Raw genomic sequence first — 25609 nt, 5'->3', positions numbered from 1 at the left:
AGAGGAAGATTGCTAGTGTATCTATACGACAGGCCAGTACATACCCTAAGTTGGCAGGAAACCCGTCCTGTTCTAAACAGGCAACACTGGAATACACTGGCTGAACGTGATCCAGTTCTAGAAGGAGTCCTGAGAATGGCTTGTAGAATCCGGGCTGGAGAACACCATTAAATGCAAATTGTTGAATATTTAAAGCACACTCACTCACATACAGCTAAATGATACCATAGCAGACATGTTCTTCCTTCCTCCTGGTTTTGTCCTTTTATTTTGAGATAGGGTCTCACACAGTCCACAACACCTTCAAACTCACTATGTAGTGAGATGGGTCTCCAGGCTCCGCCTCCCATTGCTGGAATTATAGATGTAGGCCGTCACACCTGCTGTTCACTTTGGTATGTTGTTTTGTTGTTTTGTTTTTGTTTGTTTGTTTGTTTGTTTGTTTGTTTTTTGGCAGTGTTGAGACTGGACAGGGCTTGTGCGTGCAAAGCAAGCATGGTTCCTCTGAACTACATGTCCAGCCCTTGTACTCTTCCAGCGTTCTCAGTCTCTGCTGATGAGGGTTGTGCCATCCCCACAAAGCATTCTTTTCCAGCTGAAGGACATGAGGGTATTGATAAGGCATGGCCCATGGGTTAGAATTAACAGTAACATACATAGAGGGTACAGTAGGGCTATAATTATGTTAACCAACATTATTTCATGTGGATGGAGTCACTCCCTCTATGGAAGACGTGTTTCTGACTCTCGAGATGACAAAGGGAAGGGAGGAAGGTCACCTAGTCATCACCAGTTTCTAGGGTTAATTTAGGGTTAACCTTCTTCAAGGTCCAATTCATCCTTTCTGTCTGTCTTGAACTTCGGGGATTATATGCCCCACGTAGTTGCCAACTTACCCACAATGCTTTTGGTAATGTTTGACTAACCTGAGAGATGAAATGAAGGCTGGTCCACTGTCAGATTCCAAGGCCATAGGAGTCCCAAATGGAGGTATTATTTCCTCAGTAGATTTTTACTTATAGTTTGAGCAGTCTCTTTCGTGGTTGGGAATGCCTCAGTCCATCTTGAGAGAGTATCGATAAACACTAAAACATTCGTAACCCAACTTTGCTGGTTTTACCTCTGTAAAGTCTACTTCCCAGTAGACTCCTAGCAAGGTTCCTCTTTCTCTCTTTGCACATGTGATCTTTGGGGCGGGGCTTGTCATTTGGCAAGCTTGGCATGTAGTGACAATGTCCTGTATTTCTTTGTTTGTTTGTTTTTGGTCAAACCTGAAATATAAACATGGAAAAATTAATTCTTTTAGTCTGTTTACTCCTAGGTGTCTACTGGTGTGGAATTCTTTAATTAAGGTCCCAAAGTCTTTGGCAGAATTTCTCTTCCATCCGTGATGTGTCTCCATCCATTGTTAATATGTGTATATGGTATGAGTTGGTAACCCTGATCATCTTCCAAGGATAGGTTGGCTGTTGGGCAGGCCAGGGTCTGGAAGAGTTACTGGTAAATGTGGGAGAGGCCATTTGGCTGCCTCTTGAGCCATCAGGTATGCTTTATGGTTACAAACGGCTTCTGAAGTGTGTCCCTTTTGGTGTCCTGGGCAATGTCTGATGGCCAGTTTCTTATGGAAGAGGTCTAGGATCTCTTGTTTGTTTTCCATTGTTTTTCCTTCAGCAGTTAAGAGGCCCCTTTCATGGTACATTGCCCTGTGAACATGAGCAGTGGCAAATGAATATCGACTGTCAGTGTGGATGTTAACCACCTTGTGTGTGCCCAGTTTCACAGCCACAAGGAGGGCTATTAGTTCTGCCCTTTGGGCTGACTTCCTGCTTGGGAGCAGAGACAGCCATGATGTTTGGTTCAAGTCTACCATTGCTGCTCTTGCATACCATCTTCTATGTAGCTGCTTCCATCCATGTACACAATGAAGTTCAAGTCAGGCCAGGGCTGGATGGTCAGATCTGACTGGGCCCCATGTATATGTTGCAGGGTTTCCAAGCAGTCGTGTATCAGTGGGTTTTCCAAGTACAGATTAGGTAACAAGGTGGCAGGGTTCAGTGAGGTGCTGGGGTCAAAGGACACTTGGGGATGGTTAAGCAACAGAGACTCAGAGTGAGTTAGCCAGGCATTTGAGATCCTTGGTCGGGGAGACTTTTGAGAGCTCTCTCTCCATAGCACGAGGGGTAGTTATGGTCAGATGTTGTCCTAAGGTTATTTTGTGTGCATTTTCAGAAGGGTAGTGACCACTATGATCCTCAGGCAGTTTGACCATCCTGCTGCTACTGGGTCCAATTTCTTAGACATATAGGCCACTGGCTGTCACCAGGAGCCCACATTTTGTGTTAGCACCCCTTTAGCAATGCCTCACTTTTCATCCACCAACAAATGGAAGGGCTTGGTTATGTCGAGTAGGGCTAAAGTCAAGGCAGACAACAATGCTGACTTCAGATCTTTGAAAGCCTTCTCGCTTTCTTTTGTCCATTCCTGCCTCTAGTGGCTTCTAGAGCTGGTTAGCCTTCTCAGCAAAGCTGGGTGTCCCGGGTCTACAGAAATCAGCTGATCCCAGGAATATCCTATATTTGGTGCCTGGTCTTAGGTGTCTGAATGTCTAGGATTGTCTCTTTATGGGCTTGAGAGAGGCTCCATTCAGCACCCTTGAGCTGGAAACCCAAGTAGATTACCTCAGATACAAAGCCCTTTGGGGCAAGACCCTATATTCCAGTTCTTGTAGGTTTTTTAGGAGAACCTCTGTCGCCTCCATACAAGAGTCAGCCTCAGCAGCCACCCAAAGTAAGTCATCCACATATTGGAGTAATGACACTTGGGCATAGTCTGCCTGTACTCATGTAGGTTCCGGTGGATGGCTCATCAAAGATGGTGGGCAAATTTTTAAATACTTGTGGTAGTCTCGTCCAAGTCAGCTGCCCACTGAACCCGTTTTTCTGGATCTTGCTATTTAAAGGCAAAAAGTTTCTGGCTGTTCTTTTTTTTTTTTTTTTTTTTTTTTTTTTTTTTTTTTTTTTTTTTTTTTTTTTTTTTTTTTTTTTTTTTTTTTTTTCGGAGCTGGGGACTGAACCCAGGGCCTTGCGCTTCCTAGGCAAGCGCTCTACCACTGAGCTAAATCCCCAACCCCGTTTCTGGCTGTTCTTAAGCAGGGGGATGCTAAAGAAGGCATCATTTAAGTCCAGGACTGTGTAATTTTGTCTAACAGATAGTAGGGTACTCAATAGTATATACAGATTTGAACTGTTGAGAAGTTATCTTCCACCCTTTTGTTTACCTCCCTTCAGTCTTATACTAGTCTATACTCTTCTCCTATGGGTTTCCTAACCAGCAGAAGGAAGAATGTTATGGAATCAGGATGCCATGATCACAGAGGCAGTTGATATGGGGCCTGATACCCTGGAGGGCCTCTGGTGACAAGGAGTATTTGCCTCACCATGATAGGGCTAGCCATGGCTTTTAAATCTACCACAACAGAAGGCAAGTGAGAGGCCAAACCTGGAGGATTATTTTCTGCCCATATCTAGTGTATCTGGTTGATGAGTTCTTTTAGTAGGGGTAACGAGAAGTTTGCTCCTTGACCTTCTGGTTTAAAGTGGTATTCGTCTTCTAACGAGAGGATGCAGACTAAGGTTGAATCTCATTGGACGGATATACTCTGGTATCTATTCCTCCTTCTCGGGAGGAATGAATGTGAGCTCTCCTTCATTTCAGGAGGTCCCTCCCCAGTAAGGGATAAGGACATTCAGGAATCAGCAAGAAGGAATGAGTGATAATCTGTTTTGCCCAAGTCTACTTACTGCTTGGTGGTCCCTGGGTAAGATTTAGTGCCTATGGTACCTTGGACCAGAGTGGTTTCCCCCGGGTTTCAGAGGCTTTTTCCCCACTGTTAAACAGTTATCTTAGGCCAGGGAGGGGATGTGGAGCCTTGATGGCCCCAGTCTGTCAGTTTCATGATGGCTTTAGGTTCTTGTTTTTGTTTTGGGGGGAGGGCATATATTCTTCCAATGGCTCATTTCCACACAGTAGGCACATTGATTTTTTTTCGAAGCCTTTGGCAAGGTTGGGATTGTATAAATTGGTTGGTTTTTCTCTTGTCATTTAGGGGTCTTTGAAGGCCTGCACCTCTTGTATAACCTCCTTGTGGCTTCTAGGCTGTGACCGGAATTCTTGCCAGTTTCTTTGTTTGACCTCTTGACTCTCTCTTTTATTAAAAGTCTTTTGGGCAATCTCCATCATTGTCAATTGGGGTGTAGCTGCGATAGGTATGCAGGAGCCTTTCCCAGAAGGAAGCCAGGAATTCCATGGGACCAATGGGAGGATCTGCTAATAGATACCACCAGGCAATGACATCAGGGGCCTGCCTGATCAGGGTGACCCAGATGACAGGGAACAATGACCTGGATCAGAGGGAAACCAGGGATCTTAAAAGACTTCTCAGATGCTGAAGGACAGCTATTAGAGTTCACAAAGAGCCCTGAGTTTACCAAGAAAGACTTTGTCACCAGACAGGTTGGTGGCCCCTCTGAAAGTCTTGGAAATGGCACAAAATTGCTTCAAGATGGATGGCAAGGGTAAAAGGATTGCACTGTAATAGAAATGGAGGTTATACAGAGGAGAACGGTGCCAAGGAACAGTCTGAAAGCAAAAGACAGACACTGACAGAACTGGTTTTAAAAACAAACACAGCAATGGGCGTTGGGACTCCCAGATGAGAGTCTTGACCAAGTCCAAAGGGGATTGGATAGTAGTTAGTCCCCCTCTACCCAGAGGGAAAATGGGGCATCCTCTGTCCCCTGGCTACAAGAGGAATGTGTCCAGCTTCTCTTCTATGAGCCCCAGAGTCTAGACCACACCAGTAACAAACCCAAAACAGGAAAGAGTTACCTCCTTCATGGAGGTGCTGACTGGCTTTTCTGGTATTGAATAATATCTGATGGATGGCCTCAAGGGTAGACAGCTACCCCGGTGAGCCCCCAAAATGTTGGGGTCTGGAATAGCTGCACACTGACCACTTACTTGGACACTGATCTCAGGATAAAGGTTTATCGAATGATTAATTCAGGCTGATCAATCAGGGTCACACGGAGGACCCAGAGGCAAGACTGTGACACTGGTTTGCTCTTAGGGTAGGCTTTTTTATAGGAAAACCAAGCACAGAAGACAAGGGGGAGCAGGATTGCATTCTGGCTAACTAGACGAAGTATTACCAGCTGACCTTTAAGCCGATTAGTCCTAAGTGAGGTGAGGTGATGGTTAGGGGGTTTTCCAGAGTTCTGAGATAACAGAGCATGAGTGATACACTCATAGCAATGTGACCTTCTGGGAAGTGGAATCTGAGAACCTGAACTTTATTCTACCTTATGAGCAAAATGGAGAGTAAATATAAAATGGCTACAGTTATGTTAAAAGGAGCAGGCCTTATCAACGAGGACAGAGACCATCCTGTTCATCTCGTGGTCCCCATCTCCTCCACATATCCCCACGACACCCTTACTGCTCAACTGTTGAGCTGAATTGGGGCAACAATCTCAAAATGGGTCTGGCTGAAAACAAAACAAAACAAAAGATTGAAGATAATGTAAATCTCTGTGTTTATTGTGGTTCTTTGAAAACCAGTGACTGAAACTCAACTCAAATTGACTAAATAAAAGAGCAACTTGCCAGGGGTTCATTGACTGACTCTCAGGCACTGCTGGGCCAGTGTTTTACACAGTGTCACTCCAATGCTACCGTTTGGATCTACTTTTCATTTCTTTTGTCTGGCAAGCTCCATCCTTGAAACGACAATGTAACAGCATGCAGACTGAATCTTGCCTGCTTGGCAGACCTGGAAGCAAAAACTCCAGACACTGATAGGAAAAAGGAGAAAATAACAAGTCTTTTCCACCATCACCATCAAACTCTGCAGCAAAGGTCCTGGGATCCAGTCCTACCAGCATGGCTTGAATTCTGTAAACCAGGCTACACTTATTGGCTAGATCTAGGTCACATGTGCTCGTGCCTACCAAGGAATGGAGCTGGTCCCATCTAAATGACTGAGGGGAAAGTGGTTCCTTAAAGGCAAATGGGGGTGATGCTACATGAAGAAAGGGAAAAAAATAGGTCATAAGAAGCCAAAACTCAACAAATGTCCATGCAATACAAGCAATAGCTCACTCATTGTATGTGTGCACACGTATGTACATGTGTACAAGTACAAGTGTAGCACCTTAATGATCCTCATGTGAAGTCTGAAACCTGAACTATTCTAAAGTCACAAACTTGTTGAGCATTGACATGATGCCACAAGTGGGAAATTCCACAGGATAACACTGTTCGTGTTTCCAGGAGGCATCGGGGAGAAGACTTCATGGGTAAGAGCATTTGCTGGGCAAGCATGAGACCCTGAGTTCAAAATCCCATCACCTACTTAAAAACTGGGCGTAGAGGGCAGGGCTGATGGTGGGGAAGCACGATGATCACTGGGGTCTTCCAGCTGCCTGCCTAGCTCCAGGTTCAGTGAGAAAAACCTGGTAACAGTTACGTTTCAATCATCAACTCAAACAATCAAGGTTCACCTGGGAGAAAGGCCTCTGAGAATGTCTGTGAGAGATTATCTTAATCACATTAATTAATGTGGGAAGGTTCACCCACTGTGGGCTATACCATTCCATGGGCTTGGGTATTCTCATTAGCTTTGTCAACTCCATACAACCTAGAGTTTGTATGAAAGTCTCTGAGGAACTGCCTAGATCAGATTGGCCTGTGGGGGATTGTATTAGTTGATACACATGGGCTCAGCCTACTATGGGAGGCGCCATCCCTAGGTGGGTGGTCATGGGTTGTATAACAAAGCTTCCTAAGAGAGCTAGCCAGTAAGCAGTGTTTCTCCATTCGTTCCTGCCCTGGCTTTCCCTAATGATGGACCCTGTTACCTAGAAGTGTAAGCCAAATAACCCCTTTCCTCCCCCAAATATTTCTTAGAGTGTTTTGTTTGTTTACAGCAGCAGAACGAAACTATAACATTAGGGGTCCCAGGCTGTGTAAGGGGCTGAGCACCGTGCATAGTTTAATTTACTGTTCTTGACTCTGGATGCACTGCGGATGACCAGCTGCTGCAAGTTTCTGCCATCTTGCATTACCTGCAGTGATGAGCTGTACCTGAATTATGAGCCGAATAATGCTTTTCCCCTTAAGTTGCTTTGCCATGGTATTTTTATCACAGCAACAGGGATGAAACTAAGATAGACCCTCTCTCAAAGGAATTAGGCACTGAAAAGTAGAAACGGACACTCAACATCCTTAGGGTGTATACCTTGCAGCCCATGTGTGCACACATATCACATACACACATCATATAAGTACACACACACAAATAAAAATAATTAAAAAACAAAAATAAACAAAATTTAAAAAAAATTAAAATAAAATTCCCACTGTCAGGCTATCAGTGAGCCATGAGTGAATTTCGTATTAGGCTTGGTCTCTTCCCTAACATATCTCATTGTGCAATGTGCAAATATTTCAAGATCTAAACTCCAAAGTGATTCTGGGCCCTAAGATAGTCATCCTGTGTGGGTCATATATGTCCACAGGCTACTTCTGTACAGGCTAATTTTGTTAATTGTACTGAACACGGTAAGTCATTTACAATCTGCCACACAGTAAGGACAGTAACGGCACTGCCGTCAACTGAGTCCCAGAGCTGTGTGAACCGTTCCAGCCCTGCTAAGAGGTGTAATCTTGTCACGAACCCCATGCCACAGGTACTGTCACTGCCTGTGTCCTGCTGGCAAACATCTCAGGTCTCTTAATCTGTTTAACTTCTGTGTCACACCAAGAAAACAAATCAGAAGCAATTTGGGTTTTTCTTGACTCTTTTCCTCCCTCTTCCACTCCGTCCCATCTGGGCCTGTTCACGCAGCAAATGCTGTGTGAGATGAGAAGCCAGGTCTCCCCGCAGAGACTCTGGAAATGGAGAGAAGGAATAGCAGAAGACCTTTGCCTAGAGGCTCCACTCAGTCTGGTAGAGGTGACAGTCACATAAACAGCAGATCACAATGCAGTGTAACTAACATGATAAAGCTATGGTCTCTGTAGCAAGTTGAAAAAAAAACTTATTTTAATTTTTTGGTGGGATTTTGAAGGGATGATCAGATAATTTTAATTACAATCAAAATCATTTCAGCCATAGGCTCCACTGAGGTGACTTAAGTGGGTTGGTCCCGTTCACCGTCACTTGGAGAGTCTGAAATATACCTGTTGTCCCCGGCTGTCCTGCTGACTTCCAGAGAATGACTTCCATTGTTCTCCTTTCTTACCACATCCGTCTTCTTGTTGCATTGCTGTTGCTCTTGAGACCTGACAAGGCGTAGCAACGAATCCATCATATTTTAAAGGGTGAGCAGGTCAATGTGTGCAGGTCAATGTGTGCAGGTCAAACGCATGGTTGGCGCTGAGTTCTGTGCACTTGGGACTTTCCAGTGATCTCTTTTGTGCTAATGACCGTACAACCTGTATTTGGTGTTGCCTTTAATGTCTCCTAAAGTGTGCTAACGTCCCTGTCTCCTGACGGTAGCGAATGGGCAGGCCTGAGAGTCAGGATCCCCACCATGTGACTAACTGCCCAGCTGAAACAGGATGCCAGTCCATTTTCTCCCAACTTTTTTTTCCCCAAACTGTACAAAGCTTTACAATTATTGTCACAAAGAAAAAGCCTCCTGTTAAAGGGACACATTTAATGCCTAAGTCATTCTATTTATAATACAATATTGAAAAAATGCTGGTACAGGTGGGATGTGGGGACAGCAGTGATGGATATAGAGCCACTCGGGTCAAGTTTTAATAACGATGCTGTCACGCTGAGGGCTTTGGCCTTTCTAGGATTGTACAAACAGATCCCTCTTTCCTGCTTTGTGCCCCTCAGCCCTTGTTTTTTTATTTTTTATTTTTTGCAGCTGTTCTACTATAACCTACCACAGCGTCGCCTGCCCTTCATGAGGGGGTGTCCTGGTTATGCTATAAACACACCCTTCTTTCCCCGAACACGCCTGACTTAGAGTAGACTCCAGAAAGAAGATGGGTATTCTGTACTCTCAGACACAAATGGAAGTTCCAGGGTCGTCCACATAGGCTCCAGGCCTGGGCTCTTCTTTCCAAGGCAGCCCTCCTCCAGGAAATCTGTTTGCCTTGAGTCTGGGCCATAAAGGAGGGGCCCGCTCAAGGGGCCTGCATTCCTAGCTGATGTGTGTACAAGGGAAATGCCCAGCCAAGAGCATGTTCTCTGCAGATGTTACTGACTCCCTGTTGGAGGGGAGGGGTAAGCTCTGTCTCTGATGGACACAGTACCAGCCCCCCCCCCAACCCACACCATGGGCAGAGACTGTTTTTAGAGGGAGGCTTCTATACTGGTCTTCCTGTCTACAGAGCGCTTTGCTGTTTCCACAGAGTCTGTCTTCAGCACAGTAGGTCGATACTCTAGCTGAGGATGAATATCCGAAGAGTGAGGTATGTACTAGCCATGTGAGCCTGTGGTCTGGTACCCACACCTTCCAGAACGTGCCTTCAGATATAAGATGGAGAACCCTAGATGGGGGCTATGACTGCACCAGCACAGTGCTTGCTGCACAAAGGCAAGGACCTGAGGTCAGATCTCCAGACCCAAGGCAAGAGTCAGGCATGTCTGCCCTGCTTGAAACCCCAGGAGGTTGGAGACAGGTAGGTCCCTGAAGCTCATTGGCCAGCCTGCCTAGCTCGGATTTGTATTTAGGTTCAGAGAGAAACTTTGTCTCAAAAAATAAAAAGTGATCGAGAAAAGACTTGAGTGGGTGTCAAGCCTTTAATCTCAGAACTGGGGAGACAGAGGCAGGCAGGTCTCTCAAGCTCAAGGCTAGTCTTGCCTACACAGAAGTTCCAGATTGGACCAGCCAGGGATACACACACACACACACACACACACACACACACACACACACACACACACACACAGAGGGAAGAAGGAGGGAGGGAGGGAGGAGAGTGGAGGGGAGGGGAAGGGGGAGAGGGAGGGAAGGGATAGGGAAGGGAAAGGGAGAGAAGGAGGGGAGGGGAGGGGGAGGCAGAGGGAGAGGGAGAGGGAGAGAGAGAGGGAGGGAGGGAGGGAGGAAGGGAGAGAGAGAGAGAGAAGGGTAGGAGGGAGGGAGGGAAGGAAGGAAGGAAGGTAGGAGGGAGGGAGGGAGGGAAGGAAGGAAGGAAGGAAGGAAGGAAGGAAGGAAGGAAGGAAAGAAAAGAGGGAATGGGTATTAGTCCTAGTCTCTGATGGTCTTTTCCATTCCTGTCCTGGTTTTGAATAGTTGAAGTATGTCCTGGGGATAGAGAAATTCCCAGGGACTCTTCCTTCTAAAACATGCATTCCTTAACTAAAAACCTGCCAAGGGTTAAAATAAAAGGCAGTTAGATACAGACACTTAATAAGGTGCAGGCCTCACTCTCCTGCTGTGGGGAAGAGCTGAAGCGTCTTTGTTTTGAGGGGGTATCTCCTGCTGTAGCTCTGCCTAGCTGGGAACTCAATATGTACATAAAAAAGGCTAACTTCAAACTTGCAGGAACTCTGCCTCTGCCTCCTGGGTGCTGGGATTACAGGCACATGCCAACATAGCCATCTGAAGATGTGCGCTGGAGATCTGAGCTGATCTCCTCACGCTGGTATAGCAGGCGCTTAAGTGTCTGAGTCATCTCCTCAGCCCTTAGCTGAAAAAGTTTTGAAAAGCTCCAATTCTGGGAAGAATTTACTTTCATAAACAAGCCCTTTGTGGTGGTTTGAATATACTTGGCCCAGGAAGTTGCACTCTTCGGAGGTGTGGCCTTATTGGAGTGAGTGTAGCCTTGTTGGAGGAAGTGTGTCATTGTGGGGGTGGGCTTTGAAGCTCTGCCCAGTGTGGAAGAGTCAGTCTTCTACTAGCAGCTCCTCCTGCTCCATGCCTGCCTGGATGATGACAGACTGAACCTCTGAACCTGTAAGCCAGCCCCAGCTAAATGTTGTCCTTATAAGACTCACCTTGGTCATGGTGTCTGTTCACAGTGGTAAAACCCTGACTAAGACACCATTCCTTTGCGGACCAGGAAAGCCAGGACCTTGTGAGGGCCCTTTGCTTCCTGAGCATGTTAGGTGAACTCTAGTGTGAGCTGACAGTGCACCTAGCCAGTTGCACATACCCAGAGAGCATGTCTGCCCTAGTGACAGAATGCTCGGCCCTCTTTCCTGTCTCCCTTTCCCTTCTGAGCCTGGTGCTGGTGCTTGCCCCGAAGCAGCCCACCAAAGCCAATTATTTCTCTGAAGTCCTTATCTCTGAAGTTTTATCTTAAAATTTAGGTCAAGGGGGTGGGGTGAAAAAATTTAGGTCACTTTGTATTTGTTGCACGGCACACTCTTTTTTGTGTTCATATGGAGATATATGAAGTAACTTATTGATTAAATTGCCCAACTTCCTACTGACCATTCTATTTCAGACTGTCTATTTAGGGGTGAGAAGGAAACTACAGGAGCCTTGTGTCTGTCTGTCCTGCCACACTGTTGCCACGTGTCACTGGGGTGCCAGTTCTAGTCCAAAGTGAATCTTCCATGGAATTTCTGCATCACCCGGAGCTTGCACAAGCTTTTGTTCTTTCCTCCGCCCTGTAGAAAGGGAACCCCAAAAAGGAGGGGGTTCCTCAAAAAGTTCCCAGCTGGGGAGTCTGTTCATTCTGGCACTTCCAACTTCCCAGGCTGAGGAGACTGCAAGTGTGACTTCATACCAAAGTGATCTATTTGTGCCCAATGAGGGTGAAATGGATTCTGCCTGACCAAAGCTTCTCCTGTATCACCATTAGAGTAAGGTGAGTCTCATGGTACAGCGTATCTAGGAAGGCTCCAAACACCTGCCCCACTAAGGCTCCATCTGTCAGTGTGCAGAGAGGTAACTGCAGCAAGGCTGGGTGGGCATAATGTATGCACACACATATGTAAATACATGCACATGGTTACAATACACACATGTTGGAGATGGTGTAACACTGATGTTGTTAGTGTTGCTTAGGTACAATCTTGGAAGCTGTGAGTAGCTTCTGAAGGCGGTCATATTTTTAAAAAGTACTTTATTCATGTGTATGGGTATCGTGTCTACATATGTGTCAAGGCACCATGTGTATGCCTGGTGTCTTAAGAGGTCAGAAGATGACATCGGATCCCCTTAAACTGGAGTCACAGAGATTCTTCGTGGCCATCTGGATGCTGGGAATCAAACTCAAGTTCTCTGGAGGAGCAGCCAGTGTTCTTAGCTGCTGGGTCATAACTCCAGCTCCAAGGTGCTCATCTTTGATTTTTATTACAGCACAAGGAGGACATTTTCACCTGCTTTGCTTATACACATATTATGTATTGGCACCATAATTAGAATAGTGTAAATCTAAATACCAAGGGTGTATAAGAACTCTGCTATCTCGAGGTGGGTACAAGCTCAAGTTTGACCAACCATTTTCATTCAAGAATGTGGTCGGAAACTAACAACGGGGAGCTATGGAAAGATTATGGTGGTCCTTCAAATGCTTCAACATAGGGGTGGGGGTTGTAGCTGAGTGCGAAGAAATGCCTGCTGTGAAAGCAAGAGGTCCTGAGTTCAAACTCCCAGGCTCTGCACAGACATCGCGCATGGCCTTGAGTGCACGTAACCCCAGCACTGTGGGATGGAAAGAGGCAGATCCCGAGGGCTCAGTGGCTCCAGACTTAGCCAAGTGGGTGAGTTCCAGTATTAATGAGAGGCGCTGTCTCATCACAGAAGATGGGGAGGGTAGAGGAAGATGCCTGGTGTCATCTTCTGGCCTCTGCACATTGCACCCAGCAGTATAATCCACATACACACATGGGATCACCATGCGACCCAATGACTCTACAAGAGCGAAGACTTCAACAGGCATTTGTCTCTTTTAAAAACGTAACCGCTATCGTTGTTGTTGTGTGTGCCTTTATGCGTGTGTGCCACAGTGCCCTTGTGAATGTCAGAGGACAACTGTGGAACTGGTTCTCTCCGTCCACAGCAGCGTTAGTCACAATGGCCAAAAGATGGAAGCCGCTCACTGATGAATGGCTACAGGAAGTACAAGCTGATGCATAAAGGGATTCTGGTATGTTCTACAAGTAGATAGACCACGAGGGCACTGTTAAGTGAAGTAAGCCAGTCAGAAAAGGACAACGGTATGACCCCAGCTATGTGAAGTACCTAGAGTCGGTATGCAAAGCAGAAGGTAGAGTGGGGGCTGGGAGTGTGGGGAGGGAAGAACGGAGAGCCATGTTTTGGGATTTCAGTTGCATGGAAAAGCTTTGTGGGCAGATGGTAATGGCTGGGTAACAATGTGCATAATGCCACGGAGCTACAGCGGAAGCAGCCACGACGGTAACTTTTAAGTGTAATGTGCCACAGTAAACGCAGGGGATGGGGATCCAGGAAGTCCATGCTCGCAGCAGCCTGAGCACAGCCCAGCCCCCAGCTCTCCAGGATCATTAGGTCACTACAAACTTCCAAGGTAAGGGCTTTCAGGCCTCTAGAGCCTTCTCTGAGGGACTTGGTCAGAGCTCTCCAGGTGAGCCTTCAGAGGGTTCTGAGAAGAGTCAGTGAATCTGCTCTTCCCTCCCACCCGTCCAGGTCGCTTTGCTGGGTAGGACACGAACATGAAGGTCAAAGGCTTCAGACAGGAGTAAGGGGGCGACAGGCTACCGTGACACTGTAAATGGTTAACACTTAGGCTCTGCAGCAGACTATGCGCTGTTTGGCATTCTAAAATGTCTCGCCAACAGCGACTCTCACCAGATACGCTTTGGAAACAACGGGTTAAATTTCACCAAGCATTCGATGCATCTTCATCTTCCATTGCTAGAGCTTTTGTGTGCCCAGAGGACATGGAAGGCTCCGCATGCAAGGATAACCAAAGAGATTTGACCACAGAACCCCTCTTCATATCACGTTGTGAGGTAGGTATTCCACGAACACACTTTGGTACAGTGCTATGAAAAATGATAAAATGGGAGGTCCATAAATACTAGGCCAGAGGGTGGCAAATGACCTTGGGTTTCCTCCCAAGACCACCTTGGTTCTGCCTTTGAGAAATTAATAAATCTCTCCTGTGAACAGAGAACCTGGGCAGTCCGGTAGTCCAACTATGGCTGCCTCCTTTCTCTACTTTCCTGCACTTTTGTTCACCAGAAGACAGTGCCAGTAGAAGCACGGCTCCCTGGACATGTGACATTTCTACTCTTTAGGAAGAATTGAGACACTCCCCAAATACGATGGCTTTCCCTTGTGGGTTTACCCACCCCCTCCAGCATATATAAAAGACTCTCAGTCTTTTACCAAGGCCCAGGGAAGAGTCTTCTGGACAATCCTGAACAGCTTCCGTTTGTTTCTCTTCTTCAGATGCAAAGAGCTCAAGTCCAGACACCGGGGCGTGCATCTCTTTCAGTCAGATAAAACCCACAAGGGCTGGAGAGATGGCTCAGTGGTTAAGACCACCGACTGCTCTTCCAGAGGTCCTGAGTTCAAATCCCAGCAACCACATGGTGGCTTACAACCATCTGCAATGAGATCTGATGCCCCCTTGTGGTGTGTCTGAAGATAATGATAGTGTATTCACATACATAAAATCCTTAAAAAAAGCCCCAAAAAACAAACAAACCCACAAACGCTCCATCTTTACAACGAAGCTTGAAACCAGTCAAGCATGTTTATTATTTTAAAAAAAAGAAAAGTCTAATGGTATATAGTCTCTACATGCTACGGCTAGGTGTTTACCCCCTGCCCCCTCACATTAAACACTCACAGGAAATAAAAGCCACCATCAGGACCTGTCAGTTGACCTAGGGGGTGTGAGAAGAACTGAGAACCCAGGGGTCCCCAGCACCAGCCGTGGGCACACAAATACAATGGACCACGCGCTGCCTAGAGCCCACTGTTTCTGGAGGGGTTAGAAGCAACCTAGCTCCTCAGTGGCCCTGAAACGGGAGCCATGTATGGCTAAGGTGGCCACAGTTTATCACACTCCCTGGTATGTAAGAGAGGCGCTGCTCATAATTACAGGGCATAAAGGCATTGCAGGCATAGTATGGGCACCTCCATTGCAATAGAATTGCTTATTGCTGTAGTAAGCCTGGTGGGGCACCTTTGCTCTTAAAAGCATAGAAGTGAGGGTGAAGGCCACTGGCGATGATGACACCGGGTCTGGTCTTTTGAAGGACAAAAGCTAAGCCCTCATTCTGGCGGGAGCTAAGGGGGTTTACTTGGGGGAGGAGTGCGGAGATAGGGAAGAAGATGGGACACTCACATATGAGGGGCTCGGTACCTCAACTAGATAGCACCGGGGACCAGGCATCACTCCCCAGAGCAGGGAGATGTGGTCTGTGAGGGCGGCCGCTCAGCAAGTGGCCCATGAGCAGGTGAGGAGTGTGAACCATTGTCTTAACTGTACAGCTGTATTTGGGGTCAGGTCAATCCTGCCGCTAGAACCTTAGCAAGTTAGGAACAGTCCTTCCAGGCAAAGGCAGATCCTGGGGCCTTGATAAAAATTAATTTCCTACCCATTCAGTCCATGCCCCTCTGACTTCAGGGAATTTTTGGCCTGTGGTAGGGTATGGCTGTCTGTCGGTATATACAGAAAAACCCTGAAGGAAAGTTTAGACAGCCGGTGAAGGGGGCGAGATTGCCACACTGTTCAGAGATGGCAAGGCCTCCCCGGGGTACAGTCTGTGTGGACACTTTAGAGCCCTGGGCTCAGTGGGAGGACAGGAGCTAAGCCATTAAGGTGCTTGTTTATCTGGGATGCTGGGATGGAGCCTGGGGCCCCACACATGCGGCCAGTGCGTTCTGGCTGCACTGCACCTCCAGCTGGCTCTTAGACGGTAGGGGCGGCTTCTTCCTCTCGCTAACGGCAGGGATTTGGTGACGAGCACTAGACTGTCCTAAGTTCTTGCACAGATTTGGCACCTGTTCTTTACTGAGGAGTGTGTGTCCTCACTTTCCACCCACTACCCAAGTCCCCAGTGGATTCAGAAACAGTTTAAGGTCAGGAACTGTGCCGTGGAAATCAACTCCATGGGGCAGTCTGGTGGCAGAGGCTTGAAAATGACCGAGAGCACCTGGTATGACTCTCGCCATTTCCAGGCAGGACATGAAGTAGCTGGAGCACAGACTTCCCCTCCTCAGCTTGCCGGCATGGTATAAGCATAAACGGCCAAGAGTGGCTCTGGCCAGAAAAATATAAGCAAAGTCTTGATCTAGCAAGTGGATGTCATCAAGCCTAAGTTTCCAGAGGCCAGGGTACTATAATTACTCTCAGAAAGACACAAAGTAGTCAGGAGCCAGAGAGCAGAGCCCAATCAAAAGGGGCCATCTGGCCTATGATTAATGTTTGGCCGGGGGATTGTGGGAGAGACATCTAAATTCAGAGACTTGATCACCAGCAGGGACTCTCTGCTGGTGGCCCATACCTGGACAAGGCGGGATGTGACTTCACTCTCCACACCTTAACTTTCCCATTACATATAATGGGGTGGTCCCTGTCATCACATCAACAGAGTCGATGTGAAGGTTAGTGGCGGGGGGGGGGGGGGGGACAGGTTTGTGTTGGTGATCTGATCTGTGATTGATTGGCCCAGACATTGCTATGATGGCCTTGGCAGATGCTGCACCCCCTCTCCCAAAGGAGTGACCACAGTCCTGGATGTTGAAAAGCTACGTCCCAGGCAAGGGAAACTGGGTGAGTGACTTGACTCTGCAGACCCAATTGCTTCCAGTCGCCCAGGGCAGTGATAAGCACTATGGCCTATGGGTCTTCCCATAGAAATCTTCAGGCTGTGCGTATGACCCAAGAAAAGCACAGTGAGCAGAGAAGGCACCCAACAGACACACCTACAGTTGACTGTCAGCACAAGGATAGGACAAAAGGCAAATTCTCCCATTGCCCACAGGAAGGCAGGCCTGCCTGCTCCACCTCAGCGGACCCCAGGGAGGAGGGAAGGAGGCATCTCCTGTGGAGATGGTAGGCAGAGCTCAGTTCTTCAGCCCAGGGTGATGCCCCCTCCCCACTCCCTGGTCTACCTAGACATAGCAGGGACTTGTAAAATTCTTGAGAGGGTTACAGAGAGCCAAGTGCAAACAAGATAAACCAAATAAACCAGCAACAGCAACAAGAAAAAACCCCTTTGCCTCTTCAAAGGTCTGCAAAACAGCTTCAAAAAGCTGTTCAAGGAAATGTGTCGAAACTCAAAAACCATCACCACTGCCAAAAAAAAAAAAAAAAAAAGCCATGAGGCTTCCTGCACAGTGTGGGGATGTGCACAAGGCTCTGAAGACTCTCAGCCTCCCCTCTCCCTATCTGCCACTTTCCCCTGAGGCCCTGGGCTAAGCAGGAATGTCCTTCAGGTGCCTCCTACCCTGGCCCAGTGGTGGGGGGTGTTGGGGTACTGCAGGCTGAGCAGAGGAAGAGAGTGAGGGCGCCACGGTGGGTCAGAGGAAAGCAGAGAGGGCTAGAAAGGGGTGGGTGCAGAAGGGATCTGCTTGCACAGAATCTTTGGCACTGCAAGTAAGATGAGGGGGCTTCATGGTTCCCAAATCACGGTAAAACTTAGCCCTGGAGAGTTGCAGGGCAGGGCAGGGCAGGGCAGGGCAGGGCAGGGCAGGGCAGGGCAGGGCAGGGCAGGGCAGGGGTGTCTCCTCTTCTGCAGGAACTGTGGGATGGGATGGAGCTCTGCCCTTTCAACCCCACCCCTCTTTTACCCGAAGCCCATTCATAGGTACAAGTTGGTCTGGGCTGGGAGCTAGAAATCTGTGTCCTGATTTAACTCTGCAATAACTAAGTGGACCTCTCAAGGCCTTAGTTGTCCATTGGTCAAAATAGGGAGAGCTACCCTGGGCTTCTCCCAGGGAAAGAGCACGCTAAAAAGCAAACTGTTCTACAGGAAGCTGCAGCTGCTGAGGCAGGAGACTGTGGGCCCTTGGCTACTTTTGTTCTTAGTTTGGCACAGATCCAACTTCTGGTCCTTAGCCACCAGAGTCCACTTCAAGCCACCGAGGAACAGTGCCTCAGCTTCCTTTATTTCTCTTCCACACACGGGGTACCAGGCTAGAAGTTCTACACCAGCTACTGAGGATCCAGGGTATGCCCCGTCCTGCAGAAGCAGCTGTGAGTCCAGGGCAGTCACCACTGTCCCTTTGCTCATAACGTAAGGAAGCCCCCAGGCCACCTTCCCTGATACCTGGTCAACCCCCATCTCTTCCCTCACTGGTTTGTTCTTGCAGGGAGAAGAGCATGGGTGTTGGGATCAGGCAGGCCTGGACTCAAGCCTCCTCTAGCCACTTCCTTCCTAGCATGTCCTGGGACCTGTAGAGCCTCAGTTTCCTCATCTAGAAAATGGGTGCAATAGAACAGGGGAGGCCAGTTGACGGTTAGAACAAGAAGGCAGAAGGCCAGGGGAAGTTTGGCACCTACTGGGCAAAGAAGCACTCATGTGTGTGCCTTGTGAAGGGCTGGCCCCCTTACTTAAACAAATGTGGAGACGCTTGTTAACTAGGGATTGAGGAAGGTGGGCAGGAATTGGAATTTAAAAGTCCTGGATGGACCAGAGGCTTCAGGAGTGAAGCATGCTCCTTTAGGACTGATCACAGCCAGCATTTGGGAGGCAGGATAAACAAGTGAATCTTTAGGACCACCTCAGGGCAGCGGTACCTCCTCGGCACTTAGAAGATGATTCTCTCAGGACTCGGTTCTTCCTGGTACCAGCTATTCTGGGAACTGTGAACAAAGCCATTACTGGGCTTCTAGTAACATGGAGAAGTAAGAGCGAGCTGTCACAGGCTGTGTGGGCCGTCCCTCTATGCTACGACTGAGCACTGAGGTGTGGTCTGGAAGTTCTCCAGGTGCCCGGCGTCAGTTCTGGAGGTCTGCGAGTGTCACTGTCCTGCTTCTCTGGGTGACAAGACGTTGTCTAGGAGGATGGGTTCTACTACAGACAAGGACGGTAACATGGTTTCTACCTAGTGAAGGCTGTGGCTTTTGAGACTTCTGGAGATGCCACAACAGGAGAACCAGACCCCAGGCTACAGGATGTCTCTGCACCAAGCACTCTCCACCCTGAGAGGGAAGGGGCCACCAGCACCTCAATGGCCGCCTTCCTTGAAATGGTGTGGAGATTGATAAATTAGATGCGTCTTAAATACAGTGGGGAGGCCAGCAGGGACAGCGGGGTCTCCGGGAAGGGCGGGGAAGCTAGGGTTTCTTCCGGAGGTAGTTGGAAGGGATCCAGCCCTCCCAGGAAGGTGCCCCACTGAGGACCCGGCAGAACCACCAGCCACTGCTGTTCTTCTCCCGGACTTCAAACACTGTCCCTTCCTGGAAGCTGCTGGTATCTTCGTCTCCTTCAAAGTTGGCCACGGCCACATACAGCGAGTCCTTTGGGCCATCGGCATTGAGGAAGGAAGCTGCTTTCTCTCTGGTTTCTCCCACCTTGCCAGCTATGCGTGGCCCCAGACCACCTTTGCCTCGAATGTCGTCTTGACCCACTGAGGAGTTGGAAAGGAAGGGTTTGGCTTTTGGAGGGACAAGGAGGGCCCGGCCTGAAGCGGGAATGGCTCTGCTTTCTTCACGCTGTGACCCTCTGACCTCTGGGAGGGGCCTGCACGACAATGGCGATGAGGAGGTTTTCTTGGGGGGTGGGGGTCTCCGAGGTGGGACCACAGGTCTTTGCTGGGTTGCTTCTTGGACAGGCACAGGCACATTCTTGGGCCCAGGGTCTGTGGTCTTGGCTGGCCTGGGAGGGGCTCGGCAGGGCGTCTCCTTTGGACTCAGCCCATCCTGTCTGCCAGACCTGTCCTGGCCACGGCCAGGTCCCTCCCCGGGAAGGAAGCTTCGGCCGAGGGCTGTGTCATGGCCCCCTGCAGCATGGTGGCTTTCTCCATCCAATAAGGCTTTCTCTTGAGACTTGGCAGGTCGGAGCTTGCTCCTGAGGTTGTAGATGTCCACTTGGTCTTCACCCTGAGCTGGCTCTGTCTTGGGGGAAGGAGTTGGTTTGGGCCTAACCTGAGGTCTAGACTTCAAGAACAGATTCTGGGGGTTGGGTTCCACCTTCTCCTCAGGCAGCTCAGCCTTGGACCTGGAGATGGGCCGGAGGTTGGGCTTTTTTACTTCCTTGGCCAGCACCTTGTGGCCACACTCTAACCCCATGTCATTTCTCAGTGGGAACTTGCTCTTGTCAGGTTTGGGCTCTGGTTTCTTGCTGTCCCGGGCCAGCGGGGCATGCTTGGCTGGAATCATCGGCAAAATCACGCCAGGGGGTTTGGGGGAGGAGCCCCGGTGCGGCTCCATCTTCTGTCTCTCCCTCTCCAGCAACTCTTCTTCAGACTTGATGATAGACTCTTTGCGTGGAGGGAGGCTAGGCTTCTCCTCCTGTGTGGGGTCCGAGATCTCCTCATATCCTGTTGACGCAGACAGATCTGAAGATGCCTTTCTTGGGGCCTCCTTTCCTCCCTTCCAGTCTTTGGACCACAGCATCCCAGAGTCCACAGCTCCGTGCGGTGCCTCAGGCAGGGGTCTGGAGGGACCCACTGCTTCTGGACCCGTATTGTTCTCCGTCGCAGCTGCCTCTCCAAGCCGGAGCTGGGTCATCTCATGGGGCAAGGGGGCCAGGAAGTTGGGCCTTGAGGCACTGCTGGTCTTCTTGTATTTGTCAATGAAGGTGGCCGGGGCCCAGCCCTCCTTATCCTCCATTTGAATGTACCACCAGCCACTCAGGCTCTTCTCAATCACCTAGAAGGGGGACAGGGAAAGCACTTAGTGTTCATAGCGCTTGGTGTTCGTAGCGCTTGGTGTTCGTAGCGCTTGGTGTTCGTAGCGCTTGGTGTTCATAGCGGCTATGCCATATGAAAAAAGAGGGATCTTTAAACACAGGGAAAAGCTTCAGGTCCATGATGTGCCCTGCTTACGTTCATGGGGACTGAGGCTGGTGAACGAAATGGGTCTCACCCCCTATCTGCATCTCCTCCTGGTGCCTGCACCCACTGAGCTGAATGGCGGGCGCCCTTTGAACCGAAATTGATGATGTTTAAGACATGATGTCTCCTGCGTCTCTTGGGCCCAGTATCATCCAGGTGAATTATTGGAGATGAACAGTTACGTAAACTGTGCGAGACAGGCTGAAGTGTGCTCTCAGGTTCCCTACATGAAGCGTTCACCCTCGGTACTCCAGAGGCCCTTGCATCTGGATAAGGTCTATAGAGAGGTAACTAGGTAGGAATGGGTCATGAAAGCAGGCCTGAGATTTATAAATACAGAGCAGGGATCATGGGTATGGAGACATAACAAGAAGGTGGCTATCTGTAGGCCAAGGAAAGAAGCCACAGGAGATACCCACCAGGCACCTTGACCTTGGACTTCAGCTCCAGTGTCATAAGAGGGTAAATCACTGTGTCTAATCCAGCCCCAAGTGTGTATTTTGAAACACGGCAGTCCTAGAAAACTCACACCTGCGGTTCCCAGGCAGGTTCTATACACAGGAAAGCTAATGTTCACGATCTCCCCGTGATCCAGGGATAGCTGTCCCATTCTACAAGAGGCAGAGCAGAACCTCAGGAGAGCGGAGGACTGGGCAGAGGGTTCTGAGGGGGCGTTAAATGGGGGAGGGCAGGCAGCTGGGCTCTGAGTACTGCCTGCTGCTGCCCCTCAGGAAGATCAGTGCCTGGCCTGAGGAACTTCCACAGGAGCCATAGGAACCTGGCAGGAAGGACAGCAGTCACAGACTCAGCACCAGGAGACCCGACTCCAGAACCTGAAGTCCTGGGTACCAGCTCAGCGCCCTGCTGCCTGAATGATGACGGCGGCAGCAAGATTTGCTAATGTTCAAACAAGCAAAATCGCACTGTCCTCTCAAGAGCACGCGAGTGCGCTCATTATGTGCTACGTTAGCAGGCTAGAGGAATGGCGGCTGAGAAGAGGATGTGTCGGACAGGCAGGACAGAGTGAGGCTAGCAGGAGTGACAGACGAGTGACCAGTCTGTTATAACAAGTATTGGGTACAGTCCGTGGCTCACAGCCTTCATCAGCAATTCATCTCCAACACTGAGACACTGTGAGGGAGGGCACACGGATGATAATGAAGAGATGTCATCAGTGTGACTTTGTCACCCTCACACTCAAGGGGAAGGATGGTGGTGGTGGCAGAAACTCTTGCCATTCGTATTTTGTTTAGTTTAGTTTTGTTTTTTCTTTTGAGACAGGTCTCACTGTGCAGCCCTGGCTGGTCTGCAGCTGTCTATGAAAACAAGGTTGGCAGCACTCACAGAGATTGGACCGCTTCCGCCTACTGAGTGCAGGGATTAAAGGTGAGCGTACCCACGCCTACCTCCCGTGTGGGTCCTTAATCACGATTTTGTTTATAGAGAGAAGCCACATGCTGTGACAAAGGAAACAGATGCAAAGTCACAGGAACGAGAGAAGAGGAAGAACCTTTAAAACTAGACGGACCACAGTTCAAGTCCCTGCCCCATCCCTGACTGGCTCTACCCTTAGACAAGCATTTACCCACCACCCCTGAGTCTCATCTGTAAGACGGGCCGATATTGATCTTCCAGGCCTCCCGTCAGGCTTAGTCAGCAAGTAGGCAAAACGCCAAAGCATCGCCTATCCCATCAGTACCCGCTGCCACCACACTGCCATCTGAAGACGTGTTTGAAGGGTGAATAGTGCAGACAGTGAGCTGGCACTCACCGTGCCTGAGATGATGTAGATATGAACTGGACAGCAAAAGAGGAAACAGGAAACTGGCGTACGGAGCTCATCACATGAATCATCATGAAAGAGCAGCTCATTAAGCCCCAAGCTCTCGTGACAACCGTTCCCTCAAAAACCCAGTAGGGACCGTCAACATCTTAGCAGAGTAAAGTAGAAGTCTCGAGGTGGGTGGTGGCTATGATTTTGTTAGGGAATGCTTGACATGCTGGGTATGGTGGTACGTGCCTTTCAGCCCAGATCTTGGGAGGCAGAGGCAAGCATTGTGAGTTCTAGGCCAGTCTGGTTTTACACAGTGAGTTCCAGGACAACAAGGGCTGCACTGATGGGTTTGGGGAGCAGAGTGCTGGATATGAATTTGTCACTGGGCCAGCCTGAGCAAGAACAGAGAAGGGTCAGAAAAGGAAACGATGTGACATCACCATCGCACCCTGCTGCACGCGGCCACACCAGGTCCCAGTGCCTCCGTTGTGTTGCCGAGATCCCAAGGATCCCTGGCAGCATCTGAGCCGCATCCTGAGCCTGTGTGGCAGTGCTTGCTGCTCAGCCCTGTGTGTTAGTAGAACTGCAGGAAAGACGCTGTCAAAGAATCTCTGGCTTCCTTTCTCGAATCGCATCTAGAGTCTGTGTGCGCACACCCAACCTGGGCTCTACTACAGAGCTGTCCCCCAGCCCACAAAAGCTATGTCTTAAAACCGCACAGTGCTTATTTAGCTCTCCAGGGAAGAAGCCCTTCCTAGCCTACAGTGTGGGTTTCTGGTTTCAAGATGGAACGGACAGTTGTCTTTATGTAACGCATGCAAGGAAGAAAGCCGTGGGTCTGCGGCCCAGCTCAGAGGGAAACAGAGGCAAGGGGTGATGCCCCACAGTTCCTCAGTGGGGTGGCACAGAGTTCTACAAGGGGTAAGAGACATTGGGCGTGGCACTGAAGGGGGTGTGGGAGGGAGCAAGCACCTGACTGGGGAGTAACTGTGAAGACACCACACAAACAGCCATTCTGGCTGGCTTCTGTCCTTGGTCCTGTTCTCGTATGGGAGACTGCAGATAGAAACCGTGAGCATGCAGGCTGGGGTCACAGAGACTTGACGCTGCTCTGTGACTCGCTCAGGAGTCTCTAGAAGCCAGCAAACCTCTGTGTGTCTTTCCACGGACTGACTCGCAGACGCCGGGTCCTCTCCTTCACTCTATGATGCTTGGCAACGGGACTTGGGCTCTCACATATGCTAAGCAACTAATCTATTTCCTAGCTCTGGCCCCTGCAGCCAAACACAGGCAATGGAGGAAGGGCAGTAAAGATCAGTAACAACACCAAGAACTGATGACTGAGGAAAAGAGAGTCAGTGATGGCACCAGTCAGTGGTGGTGAGTTAAACCGCCGTCCTTAGACAGAGAAGAACTCAAAAGGCCAGGTGAGAGCAGAACAAGCAGCTGTGAGAAGGAACCAAGGATGCACAGTAATGGGCATTACAACCATTGAAGAAAAATGGGGAACAAACTGAACAGCTGAGGAACAAGTTAATGAGCTAAGATACTGAGCAAGATGCCCTAAGCTGAACCATTCACCATAGACTGCGCTCTCTCTCTCTCTCTCTCTCTCTCTCCATATATATATATGTATATATATACACACACACATATGTATATATATACACAATATATATAATGTATAATATATTATATATTTATATATGTATGTATATATTCTATAGGCAGAATCTCTATATATAATATACAATATACACACATACATGTATGCATGTATATATTCTATAGGCAGAATATATATTGTATTGTAGGTTGGAGTTATATTGCATTGTTTTTGGGAAAAATGACAAGCCAAAAAGTCTCTACATGATCCACAGAGATGAAATCTTCCCACCCTCCCCCACCGAGATAGGGTTTTTCTGTGTCGCCTTGGCTGTCCTGGGACTTGTTCTCTAGACTAGGCTAGCTTCGAACTGACCGAGATCACTCTGCCTCCCGAGGGCTGAGATCCATGGTGTGTGCCACCACTGCTCTGCTAATTTTCCTTTTAGTGCTCGTCAAAATCACGGGATGATGTCATGATCCTGGGAACATGTGGTGACGGGATTATAGGTCTCACAGAGATGAGCGGATTTAATCTCTGCCTCCTGAAGTGGGATAGGAAGCTTCTGGCCAAATTTACTCATGATGGAGGTAGGGGTGCCAGGGGCCAGATCATCTGTCCTGTCAGGAGGCATCTTTGCTAGTTCTCTAGTCCCTGTTCTTTGCTGCTGCTATGTTACCTGCAGGGTTTCTCGAGAGCACGGGAAGCATCTTTCATCCCTGTGTTTGAGAACATAAAAGAAACATACAAGATAGGAAGGACTTACCTTGGTTACCTAGGGATCAGAGTATGGGAAGGACAGGACAGAAGAGAGAGGGGAAGCAGATGGTGGCAGAAAGAGGAACATAGGATATCACCCAAGGGTTGGTTCCGTGGGTAAGAATATTTTTGTAACACTAATGACCCAAGTTTGATCCTTGGACCACTGGCTGGCTCAGGTCTGTAACCCCAGCCTCAGCAGTCCTACGGCAAAATGGGAGCTGGAGACAGAAGTACTACCCAGAAGCTCACCTAGGAAGTACAGCAGCAGAAATAACCAGAGACTCTGTCTCAAAACAAGGAGAGACCTGTGCAAAAAGTGTCCCCTGTCCTCTGCAAGCAGTGAGTGCCATGCACTTGATACACAAATCTTCTTAAAAAGTTAGAGAGGGGCTGGAGAGATGGCTCAGTGGTTAAGAGCACTGACTGCTCTCCCAGAGGTCCTGAGTTCAAATCCCAGCAACCACATGGTGGCTCACAACCATCTATAATGAGATTGGA

At 48.9% G+C, this 25609-nt stretch overlaps 1 protein-coding gene across 4 annotated transcripts in view; it reads right to left on the bottom strand.

The window, feature by feature from the left end:
• Positions 1–241: 241 nt before the first annotated feature.
• Positions 242–25609, bottom strand: part of Sh3pxd2b (SH3 and PX domains 2B) — a 99820-nt gene continuing 74452 nt past the window's right edge. Inside the window, exons 13-14 of one of the 4 annotated variants that reach the window (XM_087571571.1) lie at positions 8242–8343; positions 5578–5830 (exon numbers count right to left, since the gene is read on the bottom strand). In XM_087571571.1, coding sequence (XP_087427697.1) covers positions 5750–5830; positions 8242–8343 — 183 coding nt within the window. In that variant the 3' untranslated portion in view covers positions 5578–5749. 4 annotated transcript variants of the gene reach the window in all.

The sequence above is a fragment of the Rattus norvegicus genome, chromosome 10, assembly GCF_021556685.1.
Source record: "Rattus norvegicus strain SHRSP/BbbUtx chromosome 10, alternate assembly SHRSP_T2T, whole genome shotgun sequence".
Lineage (NCBI taxonomy): Eukaryota > Metazoa > Chordata > Mammalia > Rodentia > Muridae > Rattus > Rattus norvegicus.
Note: the sequence above shows the minus strand (reverse complement) of the source record. Positions and strands in the feature narration are given on the sequence as shown.